At 44.4% G+C, this 15,845-nt stretch overlaps 1 protein-coding gene across 1 annotated transcript in view; it reads right to left on the reverse strand.

Annotated features, from left to right (window-relative positions):
• Positions 1–3,544, reverse strand: part of LOC104493123 (neuron navigator 2-like) — a 52,492-nt gene extending 48,948 nt beyond the window's left edge. The window contains exons 1-2 of the mRNA XM_010135752.1: positions 3,497–3,544; positions 3,287–3,404 (exon numbers count right to left, since the gene is read on the reverse strand). Coding sequence (XP_010134054.1) covers positions 3,287–3,404; positions 3,497–3,544 — 166 coding nt within the window. The remainder of the gene's footprint in view (positions 1–3,286; positions 3,405–3,496) is intronic.
• Between the last annotated feature and the right edge of the window lie 12,301 nt (positions 3,545–15,845).

The following is a 15,845-nucleotide window of genomic DNA, read 5'->3' on the forward strand; positions in this document are numbered from 1 at the left end:
GCTGAACCGAACAGACTGCCTCCCATCGACCTTACCTTAAAACCTGAATTTTACACCATACAGAAATGACCTTTTATCCGTTTATTTTCCTTAACAAAAAATTAGTTTTTCCCCATGTCATCTAGAACTTCTCCGATGTTACACGGGGTATTTAAACCCAGTGTTAGCAAACCATGGAGCTTAGGACCTGGCTCTTTTTAAGCTCTTGTACACAAACTGCCTCAACTCACCTACTTGGAACTGCCTGAACTGGTGGTAACCAGGATTCTGCTGCAAGAGAAGTGCTGTTGGCCTTCTCTGCCACAGGCGATCCAGGGTGTAATGACCAGAAATAGCTGGTGGGAATCAGAAGAGTCACAAGCACTGGAGTTTCTGCTCCGATTTACCTGGTCCATTGGGTGCTGTTTCTGCTCCCCTCCGGCAGTTTTATACTCCACCTTTTCACCTTCTAATTGACTCCCAGCTCACCTATGGCTCTTGATTACCCCTTTCACTAGATTAATGCAATTATCATCCCTCCCCTGCTGGTGCAAGCGCTGTGAAAAGCAGGTGGAATAGAGAGCAACCAGAAAAGCTGGTGGTGGGGCACACTGGCAGCTGGGCTGCACTTTAACTCATACCTCTCTACTGAACCCAGCAGGGCAAGACCTCAGAGGACTCAACCTAGGCTGGGGAGATGCATCGAAGTGGCCCACAGACATATTTGGCACTTTGCAGGAATTCCTGATTCACCAGGTGACTGTTTTGATGCTCCCATTCCTCGGCCATAAGCTGGACCCTATCTTGGACCCTTCCACCCAGCTCCAACAAACACTGCTTGCAGCGGGTACGAGGTAATTCACCTCTCTTGTGGGGATGATTGGAAAGAAAGAGGATGAGGTAACACCATGACGTGCAGCTGACACCCTGAGATATATATCATTTCAGAGCACGCACAGATCCTGCACTCTGCACTCAAAAATTTATACAGAGCTGCTACGCTTACATGGCATTACTAAGGCATGTATTACTTACGAGTTCTTTCACAGACTCACAATTTTTGGGCTGAAATAAAGAATGCACTTTAATTGACTTGCAAATGGAAAAACCTGTCATCAGAGAGTGCTCTTACGACATTAGCAGTTTTGAAGTCTGCAGAGTATCTCCTCTGAAGTCAAATGCAGTGACGTTTGCTTGCCTGTCTTTTTAGATTGGCTTCTTGTTTGGATGCTATTAGTACATTTTCTTTTCTAAATAGGCAGCTATTTCACTTCAAAAAGGAAAGCAGAAAGGATTGCAATCACTGCCTCTGTATAATCATTAACTCTTATGGAGTCTTCATTAATTAGAAAAAAAAAATAATAATCACCTTCATTCTTCTTCCAGCTTTGGATATGAAGCAAGATTCAGTACCTGTGATATAAATCTCAGGCGGTGAACACAAGAAAATTCGTATCTCTAATAATTAACCCTGAACCAGTTTTGATGACTTCGGATACTCCAGGCACATCACAAGGAGAAGGAAGGATCTTCACGGCTGTTTTGACACGCAGCTCACCATAACATAAAAAGATAAACCTCTCCTGCACTGCACATAGAAGCTTTCTTAGTAGCAGCCTCGCGTGCTAGGAAAAAACGCTTCTGTTTTGCAGGCTGCAGTTAAAGCTGCTTCTAGGTGTGAAAGTTATCACCATCTTTGTGACAATGAGATGCAGTGTGCCTAAGGCCACACACACAGATACAAGTGACTTTCTCCACTCTAATTTGGAGGATTAAACCGAGAACATTTAAAGAGGAACTTTTTGTCACATGGAAAACGTTCTCTGAAAATGAAACCCTGCTAAGTTTCGAATGCTTGCAGCCCTAATCTTAAATCATCAGCCAAAAGGCAGCTCCAAGAATGGCCCAACAAAGTGGTGAATCAAAGCAAAATACAGAAAGCAGTATTATTCCTGTGTCTCTTAGAGGGAGTAATTTCAATTTCATGAGAGTTTTCACAGGGCAGACAGCTGCATTTCAATCTTTGGTACAAGTGGGTCCACGTTTGATGGTGGTGTCCCTACACACGTGCTCTCACACAGAGGTTCCCTACAGCAGAGTCAATGCAGAGTAGCGAGACAGGCACAAAGGGAACCAACACCTAACTGCTCCGGGGTTTCCACAAGCTCTCCCTACTCAAGGCGATACAGGATGAAGTGGTGTGCAGCATAGGGAGTACCCGTCAACACACGATCAGCTCCTGGCCTGTGCTTGCACACCTGCAGCTGCCTGGCAGGTCTGTAGAAAGCTGCTGAGATATACAACATTGCTCTACAATACAAAATCTTTTCTGGTGCACTCCAGCGCAGCTCTAGTGGAGTCTCTGGAATGATCCAAGACCAGGGCTGGCAGATTTGTACCTTAAATCAAGGAACTAGCTTGTTTACGGCATCTCAAACCCATATAAATATGCATGCACTGATGTCTTGCTTCTTCACTGCTGTTGGCTTAATTTGCATCTCAAATCTGTCAGTTTGCTTCTAACAATAGTTGTCCTAATTCCCATTAGCAAGCTTTCTCATCCCATCAATCTCCGTTGGCCCATGCATGTGTTCTGTGGTATCCCAACCATCCCCTCTACCAGATGGATGAGCCTCTGAAGGAACTAATGAAGGATCCAGGCCCAAGGGAACAGGGACAAGATGTAGCTTTAAATGGGGCCAATGGAGAAAATTGCTCAGAACCTTCATTATCTATGAATATTAGTTGAAAATGAGGGACCTAAAGGCTTTGTAGAACTGAGCCTCTATTTGAGATTTGTCCTAATGATAAGTTATTTGTCTCATTTGAAACCTCATTATGAAAGATTTCTTTTTTCTGCCCCATAAAAATTATACCCCTTCTCCTTTCCTAGCTGCATATATGAATTTTCCCAAACCCAGCGGGAGGCAGGAGGTTCAACACAGCAGGCCAGCATCACTGTGAATTACATTCCATCCCCCAAAGGTATCAGAAGGAGAGACAGTGAAAGCTAACAGCACCCTGGCAGGAAAAAAAACCCCTCATCAGTCACTTTGTTAACATTCAGCTGTGTGGGGCAATATTGCTGTGTCAGGAGATCTTACCAGCAACATCAAATAGCTTTCCACTATGCTTTAAGACAAGACTTTATCAAATTAATTAGAAAGTCTCTGAAGGAAAATTTCTACATAATTCCATGCGGTTTGATGGAGTTTCCCCCCCGCCCCGTGCTTAGGTAGCAGACAAAGACAGTGAATTTCTGAGTGAGTTGGTGGATACCTGGTACAAAAAAAAGGAAGTCACTCACCTACAACCTGGATTATTTCAGCTAGTAAGACTCCATCGGTCACATCTTGCTGCAGATCCTTTATCAATCTCTTGTGACCAGATTTGGCTAGATAGTGATTAGCCCAATCCGTGTAAATCTGTTAGGAGAAAGATAAACAACGAGAAATTGTTAGTTATCCCACCAACCTTAACATCGAGAGTCCTTTGTTCCTCTCAGTATCCGAGAGGCTGATTTAAGATCACTGCTTCTTTGCTCTCTGAAAAAAGACAACGACATCAAAATTCAAAGCCTCGTGCAGATCAAGTACTTGGCTTACTCCAGGATGGCTGTTCCCGACAGCGAAGCTCGCAGAAGGCGACAGTGAACTCCTGAACGCACTACGGCTTGAATGGATCATCAGGCGGGCAACTAAACGTTCTACGGCAGCAGCGAGAGCATAGAAGAGATTAATTCCCACCCAAGCATCTTTTTTTGCGTTTCCCCTTTGACATTTCCTCTTTACATCTGTTATTGAGAAATTTTCAGGATTCTTCTTCAAGAAGCTCTTCTGGCAGATATTAGACATGCGGCAACTTCATTTTGAGGAAACCACTTTGTTCTGTTACCCAGCAAGCCTTTAAAGGTCTTAAAAACCTACCAATTCTAATAAATTCCATCTCACAGGTTAAATAGGCCGAAGTAAATTGATTTTACTCTCTCATGCAAAGTTCGAATTGATGGGATTTATTTTAAAACATATTATCAGAAAATTAAGCAAACAAAACAGTCAAAAATCTCTTTTTTAATTTGCATTAAGTCCTGCTCACCAGCACGACTTAACCAAGATCACCAGAAAACTTACAAAATCTTCTCATGCTAGGTTGGATTTATTTTAAAACATATTATCAGAAAATTAAGCAAACAAAACAGTCAAAAATCTCTCTTTTTTTAATTTGCATTAAGTCCTGCTCACCAGCACGACTTAACCAAGATCACCAGAAAACTTACAAAATCTTCTCATGCTAGGTTATCAAAAAGAAGGAAAAATATTTAATTAGGAATTTCTGCTTATGATTTTAATAACGTTTTTGTTCTTTGTAAAGGACAAAATTTAAGGGAAGGCTTTTTTTGATATTAACTATTTATATTCCAAAGAAATAAATTAAAAATCAGTTTAACTTTAAAATACCCAGACAAATTTTAAGGTTTACCCCTGCTCTCAAGAGGGTCTTGCAGATGAGAAATACTTTCATCCCAGTTCGGCATGGGTTAAGCAGGAGTAGGTTCAATGTGCCTTCTAGAGCACAAGCCACACCAATCCTCCACAGTCCCCACAAACCACCACCGACAGGGTTGGGTAGGCTTGGGTTTGTTTTAAATTAAAGCGCTATGCTGGTGACAAATGCCTCACACGAGAGGGTGGATCGCTGACCCGCCGGGACATGTCTGCACAGCAGTACTCAGTCCCCAGCAGCCCAGGAAAAGCTCCCCCTGGGTACTGCCCAGATCAACCCTTTTCCTTCACAGCCACTGAGTGATGGAAAGCCAAGAGGTCCAGGAGAGGGGCCCTGGCCCTCAGGGCTGTGGTCCACCGGCCACGAAGATTCCTATCCCCAGACTTCAGGAAGGGAATGTAAACGATGGCCACTAAACCTGGATTCTGCTGAAACAACGCGGGTTTAGAGCCATTCCCCGTCCACCACCCCACTCCTGAGCTACGCAACCCCCTGTACCACTGTATACCCACACAGACCCTTTCAATTACTGACTAATCTCACCAAGCACAGCCAGGGATGCTGATTTCAGAAGCATCTTTAGCATCACACTGAAAATACAAGGCTTATATCCTTCTCCTTCATGGGAGCCCAAAGCCAACTCCCAAGTTTAAGCATTTGCCACGTGGGACAGAGGAACCTGGAAATAATACAAGGATTGTATTTTCACACTCCTCTTGCACATGCTGATTCAATGTTAATATGATAAAATGAAAACAGATACTGTAACTAGAGTTATGAAGCCTTAATTTGTGGTTTTTTTAAACCCTTAAAACACTACTGGTAGAAGCAGTGAACAAATGACTCAAAATTTAAAACACGTGTCCCTGTTTTCCATCATTTACCCTCCACTTCTATCTTCAGAACAACGGCATGTGCATTTCCCACACCAGCGTCACGGCCTTGAACAAAACACCACGCTGGAACACCACCATGAAGCAAAAACAACACAGCTGAAAAACACCACCTCAATGAAAAACACCACCTCAATGAAAAACACCACCTCAATGAAAAACACCACCTCAATGAAAAACACCACCTCAATGAAAAACACCACCTCAATGAAAAACACCACCTCAATGAAATAAATGCTGAGTACACATGACTGATTTCCCAAGCTGACCAAAAAAGAAAAGCGGAAAAAAAAAAAAAAAGGGCAGCCCGCAGTTTGTACAAACCAGACATTGTGTTCCTCAGCTCCTTTTACGAGTAAATATTTTCCATAACAGGAAAAATCCAGTAACTTCAAGGAACTAGGATTGGCTTCACCTATTATCCTGCCACATGGCTCTCACTTGCTTATCTACAAATAAAGACGTACCAGAAAATACGTTGAGAACTACGTACTTCACTAGGGTCCACACGCCCCCCCATGCCATTACTGCGATTTAGCTGAGAAGCCACTTACCAAACACAGCAGCTCTCCTGTAACGGGAGGGCCGTGATGGATGTCCTCAGTTAGCAGAAGGACTTCCAGCAAACATAGTATACTTTGATACATCATACAAAAGAATCAGACTCACAATATTGTTTAGGCTGGAAAAAGACCTTTAAGACCATCAAGTCCAACCGTCCCCCAGCACTGCCAGGTCACCACTAACCCATGTCCCTCAGCACCACCTCAACAGGTCTTTTAAATATCCCCGGGCATGGGGACTCCACCACTGCCCTGGGCAGGCTGTTCTTCACTTTTTGGTGAAGAAATTTTTCCTAATGTCCAACCTAATCCTCTCCTGGCACAACTTGAAGAAAACTCCTCTTGGCCTATTGCTCGTTACTTGGGAGAAGAGACTGACCCCACCTCTCTCCAACCTCCTTTCAGAGAGTTGTAGAGATTGAGAAGGTCTCCCCTCAGCCTTCTTTTCTCCAGGTTAAATCACTTCCAGCCTGGCTCATTTCCATGATGCAGATCAAGGAAAAATCAAACGAATGCTTGGATCAGCTCTAGAGTTAAGCCAATGCAGAACAAAAGAGGGGCAGAGCAGACCCGTCACGGCAGAGCCACAAATTACAGCATCAGCAAGACCTTGAGAGCTAGTTGGGATTGATTTTTTTAGTCAAACAACAGCAAGAGAATTCACGGCTGGATTGCAAAACTGCTGTTTCATAGTTGCTTCCTACTGCCCCGACTCCTGCTGCATCCAGGAACACAAGACCCTGTCAATAAACAGAGCTGCATCATGGAAATCCTAAACTCTCCTAAGAAATCCTCCTGGCAAAGCAGACAACCTGAACAGCCCCCAGACACCCGCCATCTGATCCACTGTCTCCAGGAACACGTCAGCTGCCTCCTTCCCACCCCTGCGCTGCGTGCTTAAGTCGCTGCCTATGCTCAGTATTAGAACCATAGGCTTGATACAAAATATTCCATTAAATGCATCAATAATGCCCTCCAGGATGAAGAAAATACCTGTTTCTGGGCTATTTGAGAGTGTGGAACATCACAGCTGATTAGAAAAGCCTTTCGCAGAAAAATAGATACAATAAATCTGTGCTTCTCTTTTAAACCCTGCAGTATACCACATTATTTTGCAATAATTGTAACACGGAATTCTTTTTTTTAACTGACTGGGCTATATACTTACGAGCTCTAACGCGCTCTTACGGGTGCAGTATTATCCAAGCTTATTGTAGCAGCTCTTCATGGTCGCTGCTCATTTTTATGGCATATATTAAGCTAATTATGGAAACTTGCCAGGATGTTTTCAAAACCTGTTTGTTGCAAGCCTTTGTAAGGCTCTCACAAATAGGATTCCTGATGTTTCTTTTCCTTTTCCATACAAACAAGTGGGCAAAAAAAAATGTACAATGGTTGCTATTTCTAGGCTTATGAAAAATGTTTCAAAGCACAGTGTTTTCAAACGTTCAAACCCAGGTAAATAATTGGGAAAACAATAATAAAAGGACTAGGAAAGCACTGCTGAGAAACTTTCCAGTCCTATCTGCTTACCTCTGCACACAAATTTTAAGTGTTTCTCAGGTGTTTTCAGCAAACAGGTTACAAAGGCACATTTCAATATTCACATGAACAAATTCTGAACAGTCGCATAATTAAGAAATACAAAATATTGCAATAGGAAACACTTGACCTGCTACAGTCCATCAGAATCTGCCTTCTACAGCTCCTCAGTGATTTCACACAGAGTGAAAAGAGAGCGGAGGCAGCTTCAGGACTTTAGGAAACAAAACCCAGTGAACACCATGACTTGAGCATCATCAGCGTGCGCAGGTCTCTGCGCCCGAGACCAGACGGTTTAACAGTTAACCAGGGTCTAAGTTCTGGCTTTTGTCGAAGGTAGACTCAGCTGTTTGGTCTTTCTCCACAGGCTTTGATCTCAGAGAACAAATTAAAACCCATGTGAAAGATTTTTTCCTTCTCTCTCCCCTCCCTCCCCCCTGCTTCAACCCATCAGGTCTGAATTATAAGCGTTACAGGTAACTCTTGATTTTGGAAATATATGGTACATTGAGTTACAGCATCAAGTAGCAAGGTTTTGAGCAAAAGGCACCCCCAAACCCTAAAGCTTTAGAAAGCTGTCTGTGAAGAAAAAAGCCTGCAGTCAGCAAGGACCTCACATCTGAAAGTTCAGAGGGGTTCCCCCCTCCCTGTCCTTAGCCTTACACCTGCGTGTTTAAAGCACGTTCCAGATGAGAGAAATCTTGCTTTCCAGCTAGGAGACCTCTGCACTCTCTTGCCACTTCAAGTCTCGACATTTCTGAGCAAACCGAGACCCCCTCTATCACACCAGAGCACACCCCAAACCACCTGCACCGTCTCTGAATGGTCAATCAGCAGAAAAAAGGGCCCTTTGCAGAACTGGCTGTTTTTTGGAGACCACGCGGCTAACCCTAAGCACTTGGGGAGTGAGCACTAAAAAGCAAAAAGCCTGAAACTTCTGTCCACTTAGAAGTAATTCCTATAGTCTTTTTAACCTTGGAAAAACGAATCAAAAAGCCAAATAAAGTAGAAGTTGCCTAGCCAGCCAGAAGACACTGAAGCTGGCATCTCAAACCACAGTACTCCCTTCTCCTGATACCATTTTGGAGGCAAGAGGCTGATACTGGGGTGCTCAGACATGCTGATGGGCAGGTTCTTCTCATCTGCTGGCAGATAGGGCCAACCACAGCATCTGAAGGACTATATTCCTCTGTTCCCATAACTGGTCAAACCCAGGAAACAAAGCGTGACCAAAATCACGAGAACAATGAATCCAGGAAGATCCTTTAGAGTCATAGGGGAGACCCAGCACACACATGGAGCTGCAATTAGATCAAGGTGCCAGGTATTATCACGTATGCAGGGTCACCTTCCAACAGGATTCAGTCCCCAGCGGGAACAGAACTACCACCCAATGGTTTTTGCCTTCCCATTGGTGTTCTGAAACATGCTCATTAGGAAAAAGAATGGGTTCACATAAGACTACTTGAAAAGAATTTCCCTCTTCTATGCAAGCAAGTAGAAAAGATGCTCCTCCCTTGTTACTCATTTCCACAAAACCCCTCTCTAATTATAATAAATGCCCAAGTGCATTTTTTCAAACCGTTCTTCCCTCTCTTACCACGTCAGTTCCTAACTAATCAGACTCTAATTGTTTTCTTCCAATAATTACCGTGAATTTAGTAACAGCTGATGAGTTTGATCTTTTTGACATCACATCACATAATTAGAGCGGAGCAAGGCTTTTTTTCATGACTGAATCGCAGGGTTACATCAATGAACTCCATCAGAACACACACAACAATGGCGTGCCTGTGCTGCTGCTGTTGCCCAAACCACGCTGCCTGCTCAAGTTCACAGGGAAAAAAAAACCCCAAACCTAAAAATAGACCCAACATATTGAGATGACCCGAATGGGAACGTCTGCAGTTGTGACAGTGCTGTGGGGGGAGGAAGGCCCAGCAGACACCATCCAGCGTAATGGGGTTTACACACACGGAGTCACGGAATCACCGACTTTGACTGGTAGCATTCGCTGCAGACTCGTGCTGATCCATGCTACGCACCAGTACAATGATCTTATTAATAGATACCACACTCCACGGCCCAGAGGTAGAGAGCTAAAGGCAAAGGCTTAAGTGGAAAACTCGTCCCTCAGAAGCATCTCTGGCTCCAAGGGAGCACGCTGAGGATAACAGCTCCTGTGAAGGTGCACAGAGGTTCCGGCCCTGACAATAACACGGCTGATGTTTGGCCAAGTTACCGCTAAACGGACAACTAAGAAGCACATGGTAACAAAACAAAACAAAACAAAAATTTAAGTTTAATAGCTTTTGTCACAGTCCCTTTATCAGCGATTTCTTAGTTTGTGGCTTTCCTTGCCCCCAGTGCACTCCCTGAATCTTGTATCTGTGCATGTGCACCATGACACAAATCCCTCTCAAAGGACAGTGCTGGCTCTACTAGAACGAGCAAAGCTTTGCGCTGCTATCCAAAAGACAGGTTTTTCCAATGTAAGCTCTTGCAAGAGAAAAAAAAAAAAACCAAAAAGATGCAAAAAAAAAAAATCAGGGCTCAGCCAACCATATAGTCTGTGCCAATGTTCCTCCATATTCAATAAACGCTGTTAGTAGGCTTCGAGAAAAGAGCTCTGTCTGCTCCTTTTCTTTAGGACTATTGCTAAAGGTATGCAGAGAGTAGAAATGAAGCAAAAATAAAAATACCCTATCCTGAGGGATGTCCACAAATCCCCAGAGCTGGCCCGCTCAGAGGGAGAGGTGGACGTATGGGGCAGGCTGCCAGCGGTTAAGTCACACGGACATGTCAGCCTTAGGCTGCGTCTCTCGTCTCTCCACTCAGAGCTACTGGGAGCCCCCGGAAAGTCAGAATGGGAGCCTGAGGACTTGTTTACTCCATCCTACCAGCACCTTGGCAGCCCTACAAGCAAAAAAAGGAGGAAGCCACCAGAAGCTCTGAGGTGATGATGTGCTCGACTGCAGGTGGACTGGTTCTGACAGGCAGGTGAGACAGGAAAATGACCTTCCTGAGAGGAAGGCTTATATTTGCAAACTCCTAAAAATAGCTGTTGCAATAATTAGTATCTAATACGATACTAGTAAAACAGCATCAATTATCTAAAGTGCTGGAACTTTCCAAGAATCCGCAGCTAGAGGGAACGCAGCTGTAACTACCTGAGGTCTTGGTTCCCACTCCTCCAGGAGACAGAGAGGTAACCTGCCTTTTTTAATTGTTTATTAAGTGGAACTAAATGAAATTATTTATACTATTATTTATACTCATGTCCAAGTGTTTGTTGGAACAGCTTTAAATTATTAGGCAGCTGGTGGGAGGTATTCCGCTGAATATGACATTTCACTGGACACTGATGTACATTAACCACCCTTTGGAAGTCAATTAGAGCAAAGGGCAATTTCAACAAACACAGCCAGGACTATTTATTCCTCTCTCTCTCGAAAGCCTTATTCCGACTGGGGAGAGCTATTCTCATGCACATGATTACGACTCCGAAGCAATGGGCTGACTCACGGCACACACGGCCAAGCACGCGTGTCAATCCCAGCACGCCTGCGAGCCTTCCCAGTAACGGAGCCTCAGACTGTCCACGCTTTACACTTCCCTTGGGCGCCACACAAGCAGTACACTTCAAATTCCTGAGCCAGCACCTTTCTTACTCTTACCCTACTTAGTATTTTACCACATTCAACACAAAAGAGGAGAAAAGAGGGATTTTCTCTCCCCTGCCACCCCAGTTGTACACTTTCCGAACCCCATTAGTGACAGGCGCTGCCTGCACAGAGGGGTAAATATTTCACCAATGCGTCAGCGAGGAGGTGAAGCAAGGCCAGCAATTGTGCTGGTGTCCGGCAAGCTCCGCTCTCCATACTCCCATTATACACCTTTGCCTTTTACAAATCCCCTCCACGCTGGAGCCACACACTCAGCCAAGCAGGTGGCCACTCCCTTATTCCCCTTGCAAAAGGTTTTAAGTACTGAATAGAAATGGGATTACACTCACACCTGCATCGATCCCTGCACGTATCCAGAAATGAAAGAGGGTCCGGTCCGCTGAGCTGATCAGCAAAACCCTTTCCAAGTCAGATTTGGCCACGGTGAATCAACTGATTTGATCTCACGCCAACAAAACATAACTGACCGCCAAGAACAAGAGAAGCAAACGTACTATTTTTTCCAGTGTTTTCTGAAAAGTCACCTAAAGCGCATGCCAAATTATTTCCAAACATCACAGCTGCCATACCTGATATAGAGCCATTTACATCCACTGCCACACACAAATAGCAACAGAAAAGGGCTTATCTGAAAAGGTGACACATTCCCACTCCGAAGAAAACCACAGAAAATCAAGAAGATGCAGAAGAAAGGAGAAAAAAAAATAATAATTAAAAAAAAGTCATCACTTCTGAGGCTGAAGTTAGTTTCTGTTCAGCAGCACCAGTGCCATTATCAAGGAGCCAAGAGCCGCTTACTGTTTTGTAATGGTCACAGGAAAGTTTACTTCTCCCACGAGCGGGGACCCGGAAGGTCGTACTACTTATTGGCATATTTAACGTGAACATGTACTGCTCGAGCCCAGCCTGCTCGTCCTTCTCGAGGGGTCTACAGTTAAATGATGAGCTATACGCTGGCATGTGAAGCTCGGGTGGTTAATTTTAGCTGAAGTCACACATGCACGGTGCTCAGATTTCTTCCACTGCCACATTTTACAACTCCCACCCCTTTTGCAGCTCTTTCCTCACAGCCCCACTGCTCCCTCCTCTTACTACTGCCCGTAACGCAAAGTTTCAATGTTTGATTATGATTTCAAACAGGTTCAATATACTTCGTATACACCCTCATAAATAACAAAGCTCTTCACGGCAAGCGTGAAGTTTGGCAGGTCTTCTACCGTAGACATTAAAAGACAATTACCAAAAAATTAGTTGTGATCTGTTGTTTCTTCTTGTTGGTTTGTAAAAAAAACACAACCAGAAGACTTACTACCCACTGCAGAGACAATCCGCTTCATTTAAATGCTCCCAGATGTCTGTGGAGATTAAAGCCCTGAATGGAAATCCAAAATTTTCCATGCCACAAAAATCCAGGTATGTCTTTTTTTTTTTTTTTTTAAATTTGAAGCATTCATGATGTCGATCAAACAACTGAAGGTTGTACCTACTACAGATACCTGCTAAAAAGCATAGGGCTGAATTAGACCTCAGGTGGATACCCACACAACCTGCCCATTGTCCTGAACAAGGCCAGGCACAGCAGCAAGGGCCGCCTGTCCTCTGGCAGCACCCCCCAGCCACCCCAAACCCCACGGTCTGACCATGCTGTTGGCCTTCCTTGAAAACACAGAGAATTGGCCCTTGTAAGCCGCTTTGCTTGGATTTTTCATCTTAAAAAAAATACTGCTGCCAATGTTGACAAGGTGAGAGCAACGATGGCTTCACGTCTCCTCTCGCCAAGCTGAAGGATAGATGTCTGACATTCTAACTGTTTGTTTTTCAAAAGGCACACTTCTGCCAGCGTAAAATCTACACGGCTCTTTTAACTGCTCCACGAAAAATAAATAACTTGGTAGCCATGCTGTCTCCACATCAGCTCTCCCCTCCAGCGCAGCTCACTCGCCGCCAGCCGAGGGATGTGTTTGTTCTGGGGAGGTGGGGGGTGAACGGGGCTTTGATGGAGTTGGAGAGAACAGAACGTGCCATGACTCTCCAAGACATGAAGTAGCTGCTTTGTCTCCATCTCACCAGGTCCAGCGGCTCCGATGTGCCCAGGAACACCCGACCGGGCTACGAGCTACGACTCTGCTGATGAAAAGACAGCCACTGGATTGAGGGTGAGAAGGGAGGATGTTTGCACGTGTCCCCCCCCCAAAACGCCTGACCAGTGAAGGAGGAGAGGCATCTAACTTCAGGCAGCTACAGCCGTAAACACAGCTCTCTGCTACAGGCAGCCAATACCACAATCCTCAACGTGGTCAGGTCCCAAAACTCCACGTAATTTTGGCATGCCTGGCCTGGGACAGCAAGGAAGTCTTCTAAACTCGTCTGATGAAGGCAGACTCATTTTCTCGATTTGGAAAAGGTGTGACAGACTGCTCCAAACAGCTGCTTCAGTCTCACTGTTTTTTTTTTTCACCTGGGCTCACAAATCTGTAGGGATTCAGGATCATCTCCGCTGGGCAGAGGGCCACAGCCAGGATCAAAAGAGACAAACTATCCGTGCTGGGCTGGACTCTGAGAAAGAATAGGGTAAGGAAAAGACTCCAAGAAATAATAACAAACTGAAGAGGGCTGAAACCCGCCTTGCCACGTAGCATCCGAAGCACAAACTTATTCCTCTATTCTATTTTCTCTTGATTGCTTGGAGGATTAATTCACCAAAACAACGATTGCAGTTGTAAAGCAATTCCAAATGAAAGTAAAACTGGTCTCAAAGGCACATGACTCTAAACCATTTCAACTCCTAGCCATGCGTGAAGATGAAAGTTATCAGAGCCAAATAGCGAGGCCAGAAACATTACAAAGGCTCTTCTCAATCGTTAACACAATCCATTTGCTGCAGGGATTAGGAAATTACAGAAATTGGCCTTTGTCTCGCCCAGGAGACCAAATCCTAGCCCTCTTTTAGCCAAGAAGGACAAGACAGCATTCCCTTTTGGCTTAGTGCTTGATCGGAAAAACTCAATTTTGAAGCCAGGGGCTGGGCAGGTTTGGGCCATACCAACACTGAAGTCACCAGCAAACCATCCTCCGCTCCTGTAACAGGATGTCTAATGCCACTCAAAAACCAATGAATCATCTGCACCGCCCTTCTCACTCTGTAAAATGTAATTTAGCTCAGTGTCCAAGATCTTTCAAAAGAGGCAACACTTCTGACGCTGCCAGAAGCTGGCGAGAGGCGGGGGTCTCTAACGCTTGGAAGGACATAAAGCAAGATGTAATCAAGAAGTGGATGAAATATCAGTGCAACCGAGTTCTGAAGGCCAACATTCATCGCTGCATCTGCCAAGCAAGACAAATGCAAAATCTGGAGACAGAAGGAACAAAAGGAGGAGGAAACAAGACCCAGGCATGAGGAAGCACTTGACCACATGCTTGCTTCAAGCACATACTCAAGTCTCAGTGACTCAGCCCACACCTACCCCTCCTGGACAGCAGTGCTGTACTGAAGTCAGTTGCTAGAGAATCACATACTGTTTCTAAAGATTATTGATGGCAAGAGTGAGAAGGGGACAATTACCTTTCGAAGACGTTTTTGTATAATCTACCCATGCTTCTATTTCTAATGCTCCTCCTGCTCCTGGGCACTGTCAGAAGTGGGACAGTTGGCTAGACAAATCTTAGGTGTGACCTACTTTTGAAAGATCTATTTTTATTTTAAGCTGCATTTTTAAGATAGTGAAAAATACTTTGTGACAGCTGAGCATTAATTTGTGTGGCAAAGACTCGATCCCAAAGACACACAAAAAGCCCGAGAATCTCAGAAGGGTTCAGCGTCCCAGTCAGAGCCAGATCATCACAAGAGCTCCACTTCCACGCAGCGATCAAAATCAGCAACCGCATTGTCAGAAAATGCCAGATATTTTTTAAAGCCTAAACAAGTGTTAGATTTTCAGCGGTTTTAGAGTCTGAGCCTCACTTTTTAACAAGGAATAGGAACATATATATATATATATATATTCATACCAACACGCACATGGGGACAGACAGCCCACACACATGTCTGGCCCTAAATGTTTTGCTAGTGAGATCTTAAGATAAAATCCTTGCATTTGAAAATACTCCCAACCGTTTATCCATAGGTGGCAGCATTTCTGGTTTTATGTCATATACCATACTGCCGCGCATCCTAGAAACCAGGTTACAGCAAAAAGCTTTCTGCCTACCCAGGGATCGCCAGGGGTTGTCAGATCTTACAGAGAAGAGTAAGGCAGTCATCATAACCTGCTCCTGCTAAGCAGTTACCAATCATACAAGTTGGGTTTTCTTTTCCCAAACAAAAAAAATAAAGTGCTGAATTAATTTCCACAAACATAACAAACCTAATCTAATCCCCCTGGGCAGTTGGCCATCTGTTTCACTGAGACGAACCTAACTGAATCTTCCACTGACTGATAACTTTCTAAATTAAATTGTCTTTGCTGACCCCGCTTTCGGCTTGGTTCCCCCCGCTTCCACCTAAAGGGTTTGCAGTGCTTTCCATATAATGATCTATGTGCCAATTACATTGTTAGAAGACAACTGGTAAGGGTTAAAGCTGCACCTTTGGCACCAGATCAAACTCGAACGTGTAGAGAAGGGCAGTGCTGTCATCTACGGTACAGACTAAGGGAACATCTGCGGTGCAGAGGCTGTAG

Source organism: Buceros rhinoceros, unplaced genomic scaffold (genome assembly GCF_000710305.1).
Source record: "Buceros rhinoceros silvestris isolate BGI_N320 unplaced genomic scaffold, ASM71030v1 scaffold475, whole genome shotgun sequence".
Lineage (NCBI taxonomy): Eukaryota > Metazoa > Chordata > Aves > Bucerotiformes > Bucerotidae > Buceros > Buceros rhinoceros.